At 41.6% G+C, this 18215-nt stretch overlaps 1 protein-coding gene across 2 annotated transcripts in view; it reads right to left on the bottom strand.

The window, feature by feature from the left end:
• Positions 1-18215, bottom strand: part of RAPGEF5 (Rap guanine nucleotide exchange factor 5) — a 222007-nt gene that overhangs the window by 108421 nt on the left and 95371 nt on the right. For both annotated transcript variants that reach the window (XM_067746170.1, XM_067746171.1), the window contains exon 8: positions 1094-1167. In XM_067746170.1, coding sequence (XP_067602271.1) covers positions 1094-1167 — 74 coding nt within the window. The remainder of the gene's footprint in view (positions 1-1093; positions 1168-18215) is intronic.

Genomic DNA, 18215 nt, shown 5'->3' with positions numbered 1-18215 from the left:
TGATGAGTCTGGACCCGCGTGATACCAGCATACCATCACCGCAATCCTGAGAGGCCATTTCCTCTGGAGGTCTAGCTAGTAGAACCGAGCAACGCCCTGCATGGAGTAAGGGCTCACACGGGCTCGTCTGTTTCCAGAGTTTTTCCACTCCTTTCCCCCTGAGGATAGAGCAGCTCCGATTCTTCTGCCTGGGTAGATCAATCAACCCATGGCTCTCTACACACCATGATCGATTTCTTAGTAGTACACTCCCCTGGACCCACTTCTTTCTCGTTCTTATGTATAATAAAATGCAATGGCTTATTTATTCAACATACTTCTCTTTTTAATCCTCACAACTCCCCTATCAGGTAGGTTCAGAGATGAGTCACCTAAAACTCAAAAGGGTTAACAAACTGGCTTATGGTAGCTAGGTACTTAGCCATATCAAACAAGGCTATAGCTGGGTGTCAAGGGGGTGGAACTCTGAGGAGTGGAGTTGAATTGTTGAGGGCTTGCAAAAGAATGTCCTTATGCCATCTGTTCTGCTTCTCACCCTGCTGTCCCCACAAAGAATCTCTAAATGCTCTGCCCTTACATGAAGTTAACAGTTGATAGCAGTAGGGTACCCAAAGTTTTTATGCTGCCATAGTATTTGGAGGTCAGCTGCTACTAAAAGCGTGTCCATACCACGAGGTAAATGCTGGGGGTGGGCACAGAAACTTCGCCAGGTGAGGCATCGCACTCATCTGTCTGGCCCTGCCCCGGCTGTCATGCTGTCAGCCGGCTGATTCTCCTCTGCCATCTCCAGGGGACAATCTACCCTACAGCGGTCTCCCCTGGTTCTTCACTTACTTTGCTTGCTGTCTCTGGGAAGTGAAGGATGTCTCCGGAACTGTCCCTCCCCCATGAACCAAACTATAAACATGAAGAGCAATTTAGGTTTTTCTTGTGAAATATCTCTTATCAAAAATAAGTGCTTCATTCCCATAATATGACTATTGTACAGAACACAAGAGGTGAGACCTGTATCATCTGCAAACACCTGTGCTATCTCACCACTCTCACCACAGAAGAAGGGTGTAAGGAGGGGCTGTCACAGAACTTGTCACACCTGAGGATCTGCAACACCTTCAGCCTCTGTCACAGTTACGTGTTTGTCACTGTTTTCTTCATCTTGTTCAATTGCTTAAATAAAAAAAAAAGAAAAAGAATATTAAACAAATGTAGCATCATAAGAAAATTGTTTCAGGTCATTTTCTTTTCAGATGGCAATCTGGCAGGAAAAAATAATGTTAGGTAGAGTCCCAAAATGTAAATATCAGTACTGCTTTTTAAATTATTTGGATGAAAAGTTTAACGAATAGCACTAGGCACTTTTCATGTACATTATCTCATTTGTTAAATCAGTGGCATTGGAGCAATCCGATCTCAATTTTCCTCGTCACCTAAACCCATCAAGACATCACCATGTCAGTTTCGTATTTCACCCAAGGGGGAGCTGGGGTAAAGGTGAAGGCTTCTATCCAGTTCATGTGAGAACATCATATTTTTTTTTATGTGATTTTTTTGGCTAATAGTTTACTGTTATATAATGAAGCATGATTTTTTCAAACTGAAGTATAGTTGATTTGCAATGTTGTGTTAGTTTCAAGTGTACAGCAAAGTGATTCAGTTATACATACATATATTCTTTTTCAGATTATTTTCCATTATAGGTTATTACAAGACACTGAATATAGGTCCCTGTACTATACAGTAGGGCCTTGTTATTTATCTGGTTTATATATAGTAGTGTCTATCAGCTAATCCCAAACTCCTAATTTATCCACCACCCCCCGTTTTCCCTTTGATAACCATAAATTTGTTTTCTATGTCTGAGTCTCTTTCTGTTTTGTAAATAAGTTCATTTGTATCATTTTTTTAGACTCCACATATAAGTGATATCATATGATATTTGTCTTTCTCTATCTGACTTACTTCACTTAGTGTGATAATCTCTAGGTCCACCCATGTTGCTGTAAATGACATTATTTCATTCTTCTTTATTACTGAGTAGTATTCCATTGTATATATGTGCCACATCTTCTTTATCCATTCACCTGTGGATGGACACTTAGGTTGCTTCCATGTCCTGGCTATTGTAAACAGTGCTGCTATGAACATTGGGGTGCATGTACCTTCTCGAGTTAGAGTTTTCTCGGGGTATATACCCAGGAGTGGGATTGCTAGAGGAGCAAATATTTTATATTTGGATTGTACAGAGCACTGTTACCACAAAATTCCAAACTATGGAGTCTTGAATCCACCTCCTCTCCCATACTTCCCCAGCATCTCCCTATCCAAGTCCTTGTCACCCTTTCTGCACCGGTGCAATAACCCCCTACCACAAAGCCCCTGATTCCAACCTCTCCCTAATAAAATCGGGCTTGAGCACAACTGCTAAATAATCAGTCTCAAAAAATATAACAATAAGTGCCCTGCTTTGGCCTCTGTATCACTTATCTCATCAAGTCTGAACACTGCTCATCACAGAAGGTCTTCCTTGAATTCTCCAGCTTCTTCCTCATCTCCAACTTCACCCTGACATTTAACATCAGAACGTATTGTACCAGCTCTGATCCAAACTCTAGGATTTCATTATTTTTCTCCTTGTATAGCCTGCTCTTCCATTTTAACAAATATGTACTTAGTACCTACTAGGTGCCTGGCACTGGGGTCATTCCTGTGAACAAGACAGGTAAGCTCCTGACCTCATGAAGTACACATACTAGCTGGGGGGAGAGCTAACAACTACTGTTCCAACGAGTAACAATCATAATTATGACAATAATAATCTTTAAAAATAAGATGAGATTAAAGATCATGATAAATGGTGAAATGACAGAAAACCAACTGGGGGAGGTCACTGCGGAGAGCAGACCATGCACGGTGCTTCTCTGAGGAAGTGATATGTGGGCTGAGACCCGAGGTTGAGACGGAGCTGCCCGAGACAGGTAAGAGTGATGCAAGACAAGCCTGGAGAGACCATGGGCCACGGTCAATTCAGATGTTAGTCTAAGAACATGAGGAGGCACACCAAGGAATTTTAAAATAGGGAACTGTATGATGCGTCTATTTTCAAAGGTACTTTTTGCCTGCTTTGTGGAGACCAGACTTATGAGGAGCAAGAAGGAAGCAAGGAGTCCAGTTAGGTGACCGTGGCTTAACATCTGGCCTAGAGATAACCAGGGCATGGACTAGGGAAGCGGCAATGAGCTGAAGAAACATGGAGGACTTGAACTGTGTTTTTGAGTTCATTTGGCAATGAACTGAATATGAGAGGCAGGGGACTGTGCAGGTGGGGGAGGGAGATGAGTAAGAAAAAGTAATCCAGGGTGATTTGTAAGTAGAATAAGGCACTGCTCATACACACTGTACCACTTACTCTTCTTGCCGTCTCCATCAAAAGCAGGCCCCAGACACAGCAACCTCACCGACAGTGAGGTCACCCACTGTACTTTTGGATACAGTTTGCACTGTTTTGTGTACTCTTAAGTACTATGCTCTTTGCTCTGTACTTTTAAAAATATTATTTCACACACCTTTTGCTTTTATATGCCTTTTACGCCCACTGCGTGGTGCTTATGATGACACCCACCTAAAATGCTGTGCACGCAGCATGAGCTCTGTAAAAATTAACTGAGATGAACAATGTCTCCCCAAGTGACCAAAACGGCACAACTTGACTACACCTACATATATGAGCTACGTCTTTCATAACCATTTATTAAAAAAGAGGGGAGGGAAAGTCTTCTGTTAAACTCCACGGATAACTAGGATAACTCCTACCAGCTGAGCATTTAAGGGCAAGGCTGGAAGAGTGGAATCGGAGAGAAGCTTTTCTTCTATTTTCAACAAAACATTCCATTGACGCTACTGTTGCCCAGTTAGGAGGAACTTTAAGAATAAAGAAAAACACTCCTGTTTTCTTTGAAAAACTAGAGGCACAAATGAAAAGGGGAAAATAAAATACAAAATAACATCTGAAACTCCACTTAAAAATGCAATGGGCTGTAGAAATAAGCAAACTAACAACTAATATAAGAAGCCTTTCCTCATCCTGTAATGGGGAATTACGTTTTTGGAGGGCAATTCAGTAATATACCTACAGGGGACAACTTGGCCCACATGAAGTATCCACCGTACCTTGGCACTTAATTTATGCTTTATTTGAATTTTTGCCCTTTAAGGTTTCAGTTTTGATGAAAATAAAGAAAATTAAATTTTGAAGTATTTTTGCCTATTACATTCACGTTTTTGTTTCTAAAGCAACAATGTTCTGGTGTCTATGCACTTCTTTTTCTCACCTTATTATACTGCATCATACAATATGCAGGACAGTGAATAGCAATTTCATGATTGAGAGTTCACACTATTTAGGCATAATTCTTAGTACATATAAATAGAACCAAAGGAAGAAGAGATTAGCAGAAAAGCACACTTGGGATAAAATAAAAATTCAGTCCTGTATTTCTAGCTTATCCTCAACAACACTGCTCCATTTCTTATCACATGTCTGAAGACCTCAAAATGTGCTGCCCAGAGTTACATGTTGATTAACAGAGCAAGAATTAGAAACACAAGTTAAAGGCACGTGGCCAAGGTCACTCAGCAACTGATTGCAATGTGGGTAACGAAGAGACACTCAAAGTTCTAGTAGACTCTTAACCTCAGCACCTTGATAATGAAGAAAAGAGTGTGGTCTCTTATAACACGTAACATAATTTTATTGGAAATAATGAAAAAATATGATTCCAAGAATGCATTTTAGCCAGGGTTTCACATACACCACTTGGGGAAAACACCTTATTTATCGTGACCTTCAGAGGATTTTATAATCACCCCCATGAAGTCTCATGGACCACACAGCCACCTAAAAGGGAATGCCTTACTGACCGTTTAATGTGAGATTAATGTCTAGGAATATATAAGGGGCAGCTTCTCTTCCTGCCTTCTCATAGTGCGGCTCGTGTAGAACAAGGAGGAAGCAGTTACTTGGATTCATGAACTGAGTTCGTTTATCTGATTAGAATAAGAAAATGTTGGGGGAAACTTTCCTATGCAAATATTGATTCTGGGACAGTTCCCTCCAGTGGAACACAGATACAGGAATGACTGCTTCTGGGACCGAGGGAAGCTCGAAGCCACACTCTGCCAACATAAACCATCCCCTTATCTCTCAACACACAGAGTCCAAAAGCCAGAAAAGACCTTTGAAAATAACTTACCACCACAAAAGTTACAGCACAAGCTCTGAAGCGTATGCTTTGAATGGTAAACATGAGAGCCCCCGAGAGAACTAAGAATATATGTGGATTAATTAGCACTAATTCACATAAAAGTACTTAGTTTAATTGTATCTATTTGTAAGTTAGCCAAGAGCAATTCAAGAGGAGTTACAGCCTCCGAGGATGCCAGGGCTTGCCTGAATGTCACTTTCTTGCTGCCTTGGGGACAATAGGTTCTCTCTCCCCACGACTTACTGGGATGGTTGCTAAGAAAACTCTCCTAATAATGCTGTCAAAACTATTATTTAAACACACAGGGGACTGATACTCTATCAGAATGATGCTTACTTAATTTCTGATCAATCGTGTAAAGGTCGAAGCCAAACCAGCAGGTCATTAAACACAATGACCGTAATGCACTATGTGACTAGAGTTGCGAGCGTTCTTTAGGAATCAACCAAACTTTTTCTTTTTTTTAAATTTACAAACCAACCAAAAATCTTACTACAGACAGAAATTTAGCACTTCAAGTTCCAATGTGAGAAATCAGCAAATACAGTTGAGAAAAATAATTCATAGAGTAACTTGCCAAGAATTAAACTTTTGGCAATAATGTCCTCTTTCACTATGTGGTATTTTTTACAGAGGGAAAGCTGTTTCAGGAAGGGCCTCATCTGATGTTCACACAACCTGAATAGTTGGGCAAGTAAAATCATCCTCATCTTACAGATGAGGTGAAGGAACCTGTCCTGGTCCTCCCACATACAACGTATGTATCTGTGGCAGTTCAAGTCGCCCTCGGTCAAGGATGGAGCAGAACAGGCTGGTCAAACTACACATCTGCAAATTCATTCATGTGGATCCTGACCAGGATTCCTTTTCATTTTTTTTTTAATGAAATACAACAGAATACAGTAGAAAGAATAGGAAAAAAAATTAAAAGTCAAAGGCATTGCAACTAGTATTTTTCACAAATGTGAATTAGCTACGTGCCAGGTCAAGCTCTTTTGTGTGTCCTGTGGGTTGTGAACATAAAAATGTGAAGAAAACACAGAGGTATCTTCAGGCCACAAGAGGCAGAATCTAGTTCCTCACTATCCAAGTAACCAGCTATTTTCTGGTACCATTCCTGGAGAAACGTCATTTTGTTTATTTTAGGAGGTCTCTCAACAAGACTCCATCCACATTCAACAAGGAGTGTATTCCCCGTGAGAGGGCATGGAAATGAGCTGCCAGCAAGATACACTGACAGAGTACATTCATTTTTAGTTACCAACATACATTCACAAATGCTTCCAAACACTCAATCTTTTCTAATCTTTAAAAAGTAAGGGAAAAAGCAGTTGCAAGCCTCAACTCATCACTATATATGTTTTTGCAGGAAAATTTGAACAATAGTGGTCAGTAGTCACCACTGAGTCATTCCATACAGTATTTTTATTATTATTATTTTTTTTTACTATTTAAAGTTGTCTGTTTTTTTTCAGTTTTACTGAAAACTAATTGACATACATCACTGTATAAGTTTAACGTGTACAGCATGACGGTCTGATTTACATATGTTGTGAAGTGATTACTATAATCAGTTCAGCTAACATTCATCTTCTCTTATAGATACAGTAAAAAGAAAAGAAACAAAAGAAAAAGGAAAAAAATTCTCCTTTTGATAAGAACTCTTAGGATTTTCTCTCTTAACAACTTTCCTATGTAACATACAGCAGTGTTAGTTACAGTCATCATGTTGTACGTTACATCCCAAGTACTTAGTTACCGTCGAACTGGAAGTTTGTGTCCTTTGACCACCTTCCTCCATTTCCCCCTCCGCCAACCTTCTGCCTCTGGTAACTATAAGTCTGATGTCTTTTTCCGTGAGTTTGGTTTTTTCTATATCCATTCATCCACTGATGGACACTTAGGCTGTGTCCATGTCTTGGATATTGTAAATAATGCTGCTATGAAATGGGGGTATAGATAGCTTTTCAAGTTAGTGTTTTCATTTCCTCTGGATATATTCCCAGAAGTGGAATTGCTAGATCACATGGTAGTTCTATTTTTAATTTTTTGAGGATCTTCCATACTGTTTTCCACAGTGGCTGCACCAATTTACAATCCCACCACACTTCACTATTATAATCTGGCCCAACCAGTGCCATTTGAACTTCACTTCGAAAGCTGACCAATAACCACTATATCTTTGTCCCAGTCTGTTCAGCCTGTCAGCTGAACTTGAGACTGTTGTTTTAAAATTCTTTTCTGGGTCCTTATCATGTTGAAACTCTGAAAATGCAAGTTTTCTGCAGGCTGTCTTTTCTCTCTTTGCCTCTTTCCTCAGTGATCGTATCTGTTCCTATGGTTTCAACTTTCCCTGTTATGCGGGTTATTCCCAAAGCTGTGTCTACATCTCTGCCCTCTTCTCTGAATTCCAGGCCCGCATCTCTGGTTACACACTGAGGATGTTCATTTCACAGACCGTCACGTGTCTGCTCCGTACAAGCTGCTATGATAGGTGTAGTGGTACCACCTCTGTCCTCAAGAAAGAGTCATCTATTTAGTAGGATGTGAGGACACAAAGGTCTGAGGTCACATGCATGACCCTCACTATATCCCACAAGCCTCTTCCTCCTCTGGGGGCCTGTTCTTTAGTTCAGATTGCCACCAGGCGTCTTCATATTCTTCCTTCCCCTCATCCCTCACCTCCATCTCTCACTAGATTCTGTCACTTGTACCTCCAAAACGTTTCTATCCCTCTCCCTCCCTGCCACTGTCACAGCTCATGACCCCGCCACCTCTCACGGGGGCCACCACCACAGCTTATCAGCTAGCCTCTCCCTCAATACATTCTCCACCCACATGGTCCACTTCCAAATCGCCAGTCTGATCCTGCCACGCCCCCCCAATCCCTTTAGACTCCTGCCTCTCACCCCTTGGAGAACACGACAGTCACACAGGGAGCTCAATGCCAAATCAGACTCCACAGCCTGATCCCAGCGTCTCTGATGCAGTAGGGCTCCGCCCAAGTTTGTGCAGGTTTGAGAGCTTTGACACCTGGGCTCCCTACTCTACTAAACACTGGCCGTCATTCAGGCAGAAGCCTCAACCTGGCCTTGAAGGCTGGGCATTTGGGTCTCACACTCTCCCAGGGCACGCCCCACAGTTCTTTGTTTCTAGCCTGGAATGCCCTTGTTGCCACCTTCACCAGGTGAAATTCTCGTCCACTGGGCTCTCCAGCTCAAACCCCATCCCTCTAGTGAGAATCCTTCCGCGTCTTCACGACCTGTACCCCTGGCCCTCGACAAAATGGGGAGTCCTTCCTTCCTGGCCTAACAAAGCTCTTTTTCTATACAGTTATGCTCTTTCATCTCAGTATTTTATAACTAGCTACATAAACATCTGTCTTTACTCATCTACATCATGAATTCCTCAAGGGGAGAGAATAACTTCTAGAAACTGTGCTGCTGAGTATTGGTCTACTTAACTGAACAAAGGTGACCAATTCAGAAACAAACAGAATAAAATGTCACACCAGTTTGAGGGAGAGGGTAAGATTATGAAAGAGACTTCAAGGAAAAGGTAGATTCTGACACATGAACGAGGTGGTGAGGAAAGGCAGTCTACATAGAGAATCGGCATAAACAGACGTAAGGTGTAGAAAAGCACGGGATGGCACCAGGGAACAGGACAGTGTGGGGAAACGGCAGAGAACAAAGCTGGAAGAGTTAGTTGGCCTTGGATGTTAGGCTGAGGAACTCGGAAGTCATTTAGCAGCAAGTGAGGCGATGTGAGCAAAGGAAGCATCACCATCATTACGTTTATTACAAACAATCTAAGCAAGAATTGACTTGAATTTCCTACTAGGACTTCAGTCTCTGAAAATTAGAGCCATAATGACATACTTATTTTTAAGCTCTCCTACACATCCCCTCCCCTCCAACTCTAGCCATGCCTCCCAACCCACGGATTTGTACAGAGCAGATGATAAACGTTTGCTGCGTAAAAGAAATGTATTACTTTTTACTAACATTTGAATATAGGTGTGCTGATAATTCTGGAAATTCTTGGCACCCAGACATCATAATCAACCTAGAGTGTGGAGGCTGGAATCTCTGCCATCTCCCACATCAGACGCTCCACACTCCCCACACTTGGCTGGAGGCACCTCCAGCCACCGAGAGGGACTCTGGCTGCTTCCCTGCTGCCTCACTGACTGCATGATTTATCCCTGCCCTCAGGCACAGAGGATTCCATTTCAACTCTTAGGCCTTTGCCTTGTAGTTGAGGCGGCCCTCCAAACTTCCTTTCCTCCACTTCGTCACAGGTTTTTACCTATCAGGTGTTTTTTTTTGGAGTAACATTTAATACATACCCAGCCAACGGAAAAGTTATTCAACAGAGAAAAATGATAATCTCACCAGAGCAAAGTGTATCCTTTAATTAGAACATAAATATTTGCTCCACTGGCAAGGGTAATAAAGAGCTCATCAGTACCTGAGCCCAGCAGCCTGTTCCCTTGCCCTTCTTGAGAGGAAATGTACCAGAAATGAACAAGTTTCCTTTTAATGCAAAGATGGCTTGTATACAATCCAACTAAAAGAAAACCTCAGGGTTTCCCTGGTGGCGCTGTGGTTGAGAGTGTGCCTGCCAATGCAGCAAACACGGGTTCGAGCCCAGATCCAGGAAAACCCCACATGCCGCGGAGCAACTGGGACGGTGAGCCACAACTACTGAGCCTGCACGTCTGGAGCCTGTGCTCCGCAGCAAGAGGCCGCGACAGTGAGAGGCCCACGCACCGCGATTAGGAGTGGCACCCGCTTGCCACAACTAGAGGAAGCCCTCGCACAGAAACAAAGACCCAATACAGCCAAAAGTAAATAAATAAATTTATAAAATTAAAAAAAAAGTCATTGATTCTAGAAAATGTTTTTTAAAAAAAGAAAGAAAACCTCAATGAAAAACAAACGAATTAAACTTAGCAAAAATTTTCTTCAACATTTTTCTCGGGAGACAGAAAGGCTTTCATTTTTTAAGTGCCTTGCAAGGACTGTGCTCTGGTGACAGGACAGGTTCAGGCTGATCACGTGATAAAAGATGTGAGCAGCAATGATGCTCAGACACTGCAAGACATTCATTCATTAAAAAAGATCCTAGTGCACTCCACTACTCTGTACAGTTTTGCTGAGCAATTAAAATTTTAAAAGATTTATCTTAGGGAGTAAAAGAAAGTTATTTCTAAGCCTAACTACATGCCAGTGAGAAGCTTCATGCTTTAGGCCATCTAACTCTCTCCCACCCCCAAGAGTCCCAGAGGCAGGTGCCCTTTGCTCCATTTCACAGAATAAGAAAATGAGCGTCTGGAAGCCACTACTTCACAGTAAGGGACTAAGCCAGAATTGAACTGAGTCTCTTAATTTCCTTTTTTTTTTTTTTTTTTGCAGTACGCGGACCTCTCTCTGTTGTGGTCTCTCCCGTTGAGGAGCACAGGCTCCGGACGCGCAGGCTCAGCGGCCATGGCTCACAGGCCCAGCCGCTCCGCGGCATGTGGGATCTTCCCGGACCGGGGCAGGAACCCGTGTCCCCTGCAACGGCAGGCGGACTCTCAACCACTGCGCCACCAGGGAATCCCTTAATTTCCTTTTTACAGCTAAGAAATTCTGCCTCAGGGACTGTAAACCAGAAAACACAACGGGTTAGATCTACATGGACATTCTTGTTAACTAAGGTTTTACAGTAGACAAGAAACCTACATTTCAAAGATAACGTTTATTACAACTTTCTGCTACTCACATGATGCTCATTCTTTTTGTTGTTGTTGTTCCTGAATGGTCAGCAGTTCTACTGCTGAAGCTTCCCTTGACATCACAGTGAAATTCTAAAACATACAGAGGAACCACCAAGAATCCCCTAAGAGTCCTTGTGTTTGCAAATACAAGCAAAGACACCAAATGGTACAATCGATCGATCGATCAATCAATCAATGCGGGGCGGGGGGGAACCAGACAGGCCAAGAGGAGGCCAGGAAAGAAGATTTGAAAATTTTCCTTAACCTTCATTGAAATCTATCCCGCTAAAATTTAAAGAAATTTCCTTTTATTACACAGTTGGGAAAAAATACAGCATCATTCCTACGCTATTTCTAGTATACGACCTTTGTCAAGTGATATCAACTCACCAACCTTGAACCTCATTATTTGCAAAAGAGGATGATAATAACCGTGACTCCACAGGGTGGGTGTGTGGAAGAAAGGATGGAGGTCAAGGGCTTAATCAAGGGTAGCTACTACTTATGGTATAAAACATGTAATGCGCTTTTTTCTTCTGAATTTTCATCCTTGGATGGAAACTTTTTCCTAATCAGACCCACCTACGGCTGGGTAGAGCAGAAGATAAAAAACATAAAAATGAAGCCAATATGGATAAACAACAAGGTCCTACTGTAGACCACAGGGAACTATATTCAATATCCTGTGATAAACCACAATGGAAAAGAATATGAAAAAGAATATGTATATATGTATAACTGAGTCACTTTGTTGTCCAGCTGTAATTAACACAACAGTGTAATTCGACTATACTTCAATAAAAAATAAATTAAAAAAAATTAAAAACTTGAATATAAAAAAAAAATGAAGCCAATAACATTTGTATTCTGACACCCAAGGTGGAATTGTGCAGCAAGACAACAGACTTGAAAGGGCAAAATCTGTAGAGAATATCACCTTCCTTTGCACATCAAGAACCAACTCTAGAAGTCTCAGGTGACAGATCTTTCTCCTGGGATGGCTAAGCCACAGGTTTGTTCCCCTCAAGGGGACAGTCAGGAAGTAATGGGCTAGAAAAGCTCAAGGCTGTCCCTGTGTTGCTGCAAGTGGACCGTGGGCTGGGACAGGGGAAAGAGGTAGCAGAGACAGAAGGTCAGAGCAGTCCTGATTCCCCCAGGTGGGCTTGGGCTCTGAGGCCGAGGTGAGTAGATGGTTGAAGGGACACTGATCGCGGGTGCTGGTTTACACACTGACAGGGCCGTGGCACATAGGGGAGACTGCCTTGAAGCCTACCCCAGCCCCACACAGTGGCCAGCAAACACACAGTGGATCAGCAGTGAGCATCGTAAGGCTAGGGGCAAAAAGGGGCAGAGCTCACTTTTCTCAGTTGCTCTTCTTTCCCTGACCGGGAAGTCTGCAAGGACTCAGAAGTGTCTCCATGGCCTGGGAAACAGAGGCCTGTGATGGAGCCTGCCCTCAAAAAGGGCCAGGGGCTGGTTGGAGCATGTAGCAGGGAAGCAGTGGGGATTACAGTTCCAGCAAGAGGCAATATGGAGCCGAAGAGCCAGGAAGGTCCAGACACTGACCCAGTCAAGATGGGCCCCTGACTGCCGCTGCAAATCCCACAAGGCAGCAGCCACTGGCATGGGCACCTCTGCAGAGACCAGAGGAGCCCAGGGGCACCATGGGGCTCCAACCACCTCACATGCCAGAAGTCAAGTGGTCCAAGAGAGGAGATTTAAACTAGGTCCAGGCAGGACCAACATCCTGAACAAGAACATTTACCACAACAAAAGTTCAAATCAGAAACAGCTGAAATATTGCTCACTGGCAGTAGATAGGACCATATAGCATAGCTGTTGAAAATGAAGAACAAAGCATTTCCCACCTATATTTCAGTGCAGTGAATACCTCTGATAATCTGTTACATTACCATTTTTGAGTATTAGTGTAACTGCTCCAATGGCTCACAAAATAAAATAATTGCATAAGATTACCAGATAAGAAAATCAAACCAGGATATATGTGGAAAGAAAAAAGTTTTGATACAGCATTGGTTATCAGCCCAAACTACTTTTCACATCCATGATGAAGGCACTAAGCCAGACATATTTCCTCTCAAATAAAAGTATATGTATTTTGACTTTTCATATAAAACTGATAAAACTACTAGACTGTCCATTTGGTTACAAGACTAACCCTGAAATTATTTGATTCATTTAGGCCTAATGTTACTAGTAAAATGAAGTAGCTTCAACAACGTGGATTTAGGTACAAATGATAAGCCTGAATTCCACACCTGTAGTTAGTTTCAGTGATGACTCTGAGAGGACCAAAGGGTCCAAGGTGCCCAGTCTCCAAGCCTACAGCCTAGGTGTGCTGCTCTAATGCCTGACCAGACAAGGTAGACAGACACTCCCCGGGGCCCACAGGCTGCTTGGGACAATGCCCACCAACCCACCTCCACTGTCAGCAAGAGGGGTTTCCAGCCATGAACTGAGGACAATCTCCAATCTCCCCTAATGCCACCCACCTGAAGGTGGAAGTTTGTTTTGTTACTGATATATGATAAATTTGTGTTTGCTCTATGAGGTCCCCCTCAGACAGAGGAAAAGAACCTTTACTTAGCTCTACCTTCAGAACTATGATATAGAAATGGGCCTTTTAAACACAGGAAAACAAAACTAAAAATCAAAATGAAGAAGATAGGAACATATAAAACTAAGATGGCAATTCTATCTGTCATGCTTTTCTCTCTATTGCAGTTAGAATGGAAGATAATGGGCAACATCTCTAAAAACTTCCATCTGTTCCTAAGGGGAAAAAGATAACAATCTCACTGTAACAGCTAGCACTGAGGAAGAAAATCTTAAACAGCTTATTAATTTCTGGATTTAGGTTCTAATTCCATAATAATACCAATGAAAACATATTGTAAAATCTAAAGAGATAATAATTATACAGTATCCTTCTTGTTATCTCCACATGCCTATACACGGAATACCTAGAATGCATCTTAAAATAAAAAGATCAAATGTTTACTGAAAAAAAAAAAAAACATTAATCCCAAATTTCTCACAGTCATTTTTCTACTAGAAAACAATAACATGATAAGGTCTAAACTTCCTCCATTAATTTTAATAGGTCTTAAAGCAAATGCTTTGTTTCTATTAAATGTTTGCATTTTTAACAGATAGAAGTTAGCACCTTTTTGGCAAAAGGAGAACCAGACAATCTCTTTAGTTCTGTCAACTTGGAGAATTTATGAGATATGGCTTTGGTTCAGGTGCCCTTATTCAAAGCCAAGGTTAAATTCACTTCCTCTTTAAACTAGTGGAACACCCCAACCCCACACAAATGTCTTCCTGGTAAGTTTCATGTAGAAACTTCAGTGAGAATGTTTGCTTATTCCCGAGTCTGCCCACCAAATAAAGCTTGGTAATAATTCTCTTCGTTTACAAAGGTTTCACTGCAATGCCATAAGAGCTTTTAATTCTGTTACCATTCCCATGACAAAATTTCCATTCAGGTCAAGAAAGACTAAAATGTTGGGCAGGTGTCCAATAAATGAGTTAGTAGCAAAAGCATAAGTAACATTTTGCTTCCCTTTACCATGCTTGGTTCATGGGACCAACACCCTTTATAAAACACCAACTCACTCTCTGAGACTGCAGATCACACAGACTTCGGAACGTGTTTGTCAAAACATGGCATCTAAATCACCTAGGAGTGAAGAGTGGTTAAAATTCAGATACCAGGGTCTCCACCCAAACTCAATTGGAGTGGGGGAGGGGTGCTGACAGGGCAGGAATTAGCAGTATTAACAAGTGCTGCAGGTAACTGCTAGGCAAATTAAATTTGAGGAACCCTGCTTTAGAAAAACAAAATTTCGTTTAGTTAATGAGGAATTCTGATGCAACTGGTCAGAAGGAAACCTAGGATTATTCTTTAAAATATCTATCCATCTCTGTTTCCTCATCTCCAACAAAAGGACTTATGTCAAAATGTATATGCTGAAGTTGAAGTTGTACAATATAAGCCTTCATTGTCGCCAGGGTCAAAATTTCTATCACCAATCTCATTCCAAAAACAGATTTCAATCACTGCAGTATTAAAAATGCAGTATCTTTATAACTATCTGAAAATCCCATGTAGCTAGAACCACAATTATCTAGCCACCTACAAAGACAATGTCTTAGTAAGAAATTCTCAAATGTTAAGTATTTATGGGTCACATAAATGGAAAGAATAGTACATTAAGTAAATTTCACTTTTTGTCATCACGGCATCACTTTTTCTGGTAGGATTCAGTTGAATCAAACTGCGTGCTTTGTGTTACATACTATAACACGTTATTTAACTTATATTCGTACATGCTGTGCCCGTGTCATTTTCAGTTTTACTGAGAACAGCTCCATTTTCATGGCTGTTTATACAATTAGTCTTTTAATGTGACGAATGATGGACAATACCTGGGTTCTGTGGCCAAGACAAAGATTTCCCTTGATAGCTCTTACTTGTCAATACAAATGACAGCAGAGAATATTCCCTGAATGGGGGGGGGGGGGGTGGCTAGAAAGAGGGCCTTGTGTAGAGCTTCACTAAGGAAAAAGTCTAAAAGTAAAAAAAATGTTTGGAAAAGAAATTAAGCTATCAGCAGTTGTTATTCTTACATTCTTACTAAATAGACAGCAATGTATGCTTAAGAGAAGTAAAGCTGCCCAGTACTTGGTACTTAGGACCTGACCTGCAGGACCAGCATGGCCCCTAGCCTCAACAAAGCCCAACCTTTCCTTTTATAAAAAATGGAAACTGACGCTGAGGGAAGCCAGTGACTTGCCGGAGTGAACACTGGCCAGTGTAAGAATCAAAACATTTCCTGACTACATGCCCAGGCCTGCCAGATTTGGTAGCAGACTGTGTTCACCAGACCACAGAATTTCATAACTTTATAAAAACAGCATATAGCAAGGATTTCACTTCTTAAGGAATATTTTAGTTCCTAAGAGATCATTTTAGCCATTAGCCATAGCTTTCCATTTAATTATCCAATCATCTTTTTCTTTTAATATTTCCCTAACTATTCTAATATTTAATATTTTTAAACATCTACAGACTGCTTTTATTTGGTACCTTAGGGGTATACAGAGAAGCAGTCATAACATCATAAATTGTAAAAATGGATCACAGGTCAATCCCCCTCCCTGCCCTCACCCATGCACCCCGTCCCCCATCAAAGTACACCTTTATTCGAGCCCACAGAATTAGTCAGATACAGGGTTTTAAGTGGATGCTCGTCCTTTTGGGGCACTTCATAATTAGCAAACTAGCCTCTCAGGCTGGCCTCCAGATGCAGGGTGGCATGTATCCCATGTTCTTCTGGGAAGCAGCTCCCAAACCCCAGAAGACCAAGAACAAAGGAGCTAGCAGGCTCTGGAGAAGCTACCCCGTCAACAGTGTATTAAAGACACCCATTAGTTGCCTCAGTCAGCTAATTAGCTCAACAAATCCAAAACCTAAATCATTAAAGAAAGTGGCCCTGATTGCATTGCTGGGCTCTGATTTGGTGTCACAAACCCAGCAGGGTAGGAACAGGGCTGTTCCACAGAAAACAGAAAACGGTCCACACTGGGGAACGGCCATAGGATGGGAGCACATTTTTTATGAAAGTCGAGCCCTGCCAGGAAGTTTCACTGGTGAAAGAAGCGCACCAGGGAGACTTCTGTGTTTATGCTTTGAAATTTAAAGCAATTTAAATATAAATTGCTCTCCTTTTTGTCATTATGAGAAAGAAAGAAAACGTGGGTTTCAGATCTCTGGTGTGCAAATGGTCATTAACTTTCATTTGACCTTGGGTGTAGAACTAATATTGAATTTATGCACAGGGTACACTCATTATACTCATCTAGTTTCCTCACAGAAAATATGTTCCCAGGAGCTGCAGTGCTAGCAGCCATTTTTTCTACACTCGAATAGAAAACTTGAGTCTCCCTTTCATTCCTCTCTCCCACCTTCCACCCACCTTTCTGCTCCAAACCTCAGAAAACCGTTTCCCAAGGGTCGGCCGCATTTATAAAACACAGGCAATAACAGGTAGGAATCTGAATGACGTAAAATCATTGTCCTGGACCACACGAGACTCAGGAGCATCAGTGCTCAGTTCTCCTTCCCAGTATCTGATTCCCGAAAACATGAACAAGCTCCCATTTAAAGTGATAAATACCTTTGTCTACGGAGCCTTATAAAACATTACCTACCGCCACTGAAGTGCCCCTGCAGTGCATTTTTTAAAACAGAGGTCTCTAAACCCTGCATTCCCGAGTACACTCTGCTGTGCTTATTATAATTATTCACCTCCTTGGCAAATCAGTTCCATTTACTCTCTTAATGGACATGACCATGTGGAAGGATGAAAAACAAAATCATCTTGCCTTGCTTTGTAATTTCCTAAATTCTAAGCAACCCTCAGGGTTAAAGGAGTGCAACTTCCTATGCTGGACACTCTCAGATCTCTGGTTATTCAGGAGAAAGGAGGGCAAAGGGCTATTTTCTTTTAATGTATGTCACTGAATGGTTATTTATCATTTCGACTTAATAGCTCTAATTACAAAGGACAGTGTCATCGGATTATTTTTTTAAAGGCAATTTTCTTGGTATCCCAGTGGGAGAGTTAGGAAAAATTTACAAAGCGTCTGCTTCATGCATTTTCAATTGTTCCTGGGTTTTACCGTTGTTATTATTTTCTGGGTTGTAAGATTTTTACATTTTCAAGTAACCTTTAACTTTGCACTGCCTTGAGAGTTACTGTTTCAAGACTCTTATTATGCTTTTATGCCATTAGATAAAAAAGGAAGATACAACTTGGCAACCGCTGAATTGATCACTGTTCAGTAAGAATATGCACTGGTGGAGATGGGATGTGAATGTGCAAAATCCGTCAGCAAGCAGAAGAGTCTCTGGAAATGTCAGAACAGGAGTTATCATTGCACCAAAGACGGGTGGAGATTTTGCAAACTTCAGCAATCAGCGTGGTGTTAGGCAAAGCTCTCTCTTCTTGGGAAAACATCGTAGATCATCAATCAATCAGGAAGACCAGAATGTTGTGTTGAATATTTTAGGGGAAAACACATGCTACTTCTTTCCTCTTGGTTGACAAATGCTAAATAGCACATTTGTTAGTGGGGCTAACGAGACAATCAGTATGGGTCTG

The sequence above is a fragment of the Pseudorca crassidens genome, chromosome 8 (genome assembly GCF_039906515.1).
Source record: "Pseudorca crassidens isolate mPseCra1 chromosome 8, mPseCra1.hap1, whole genome shotgun sequence".
Lineage (NCBI taxonomy): Eukaryota > Metazoa > Chordata > Mammalia > Artiodactyla > Delphinidae > Pseudorca > Pseudorca crassidens.
This window is presented reverse-complemented; position numbering and strand designations above follow the sequence as displayed.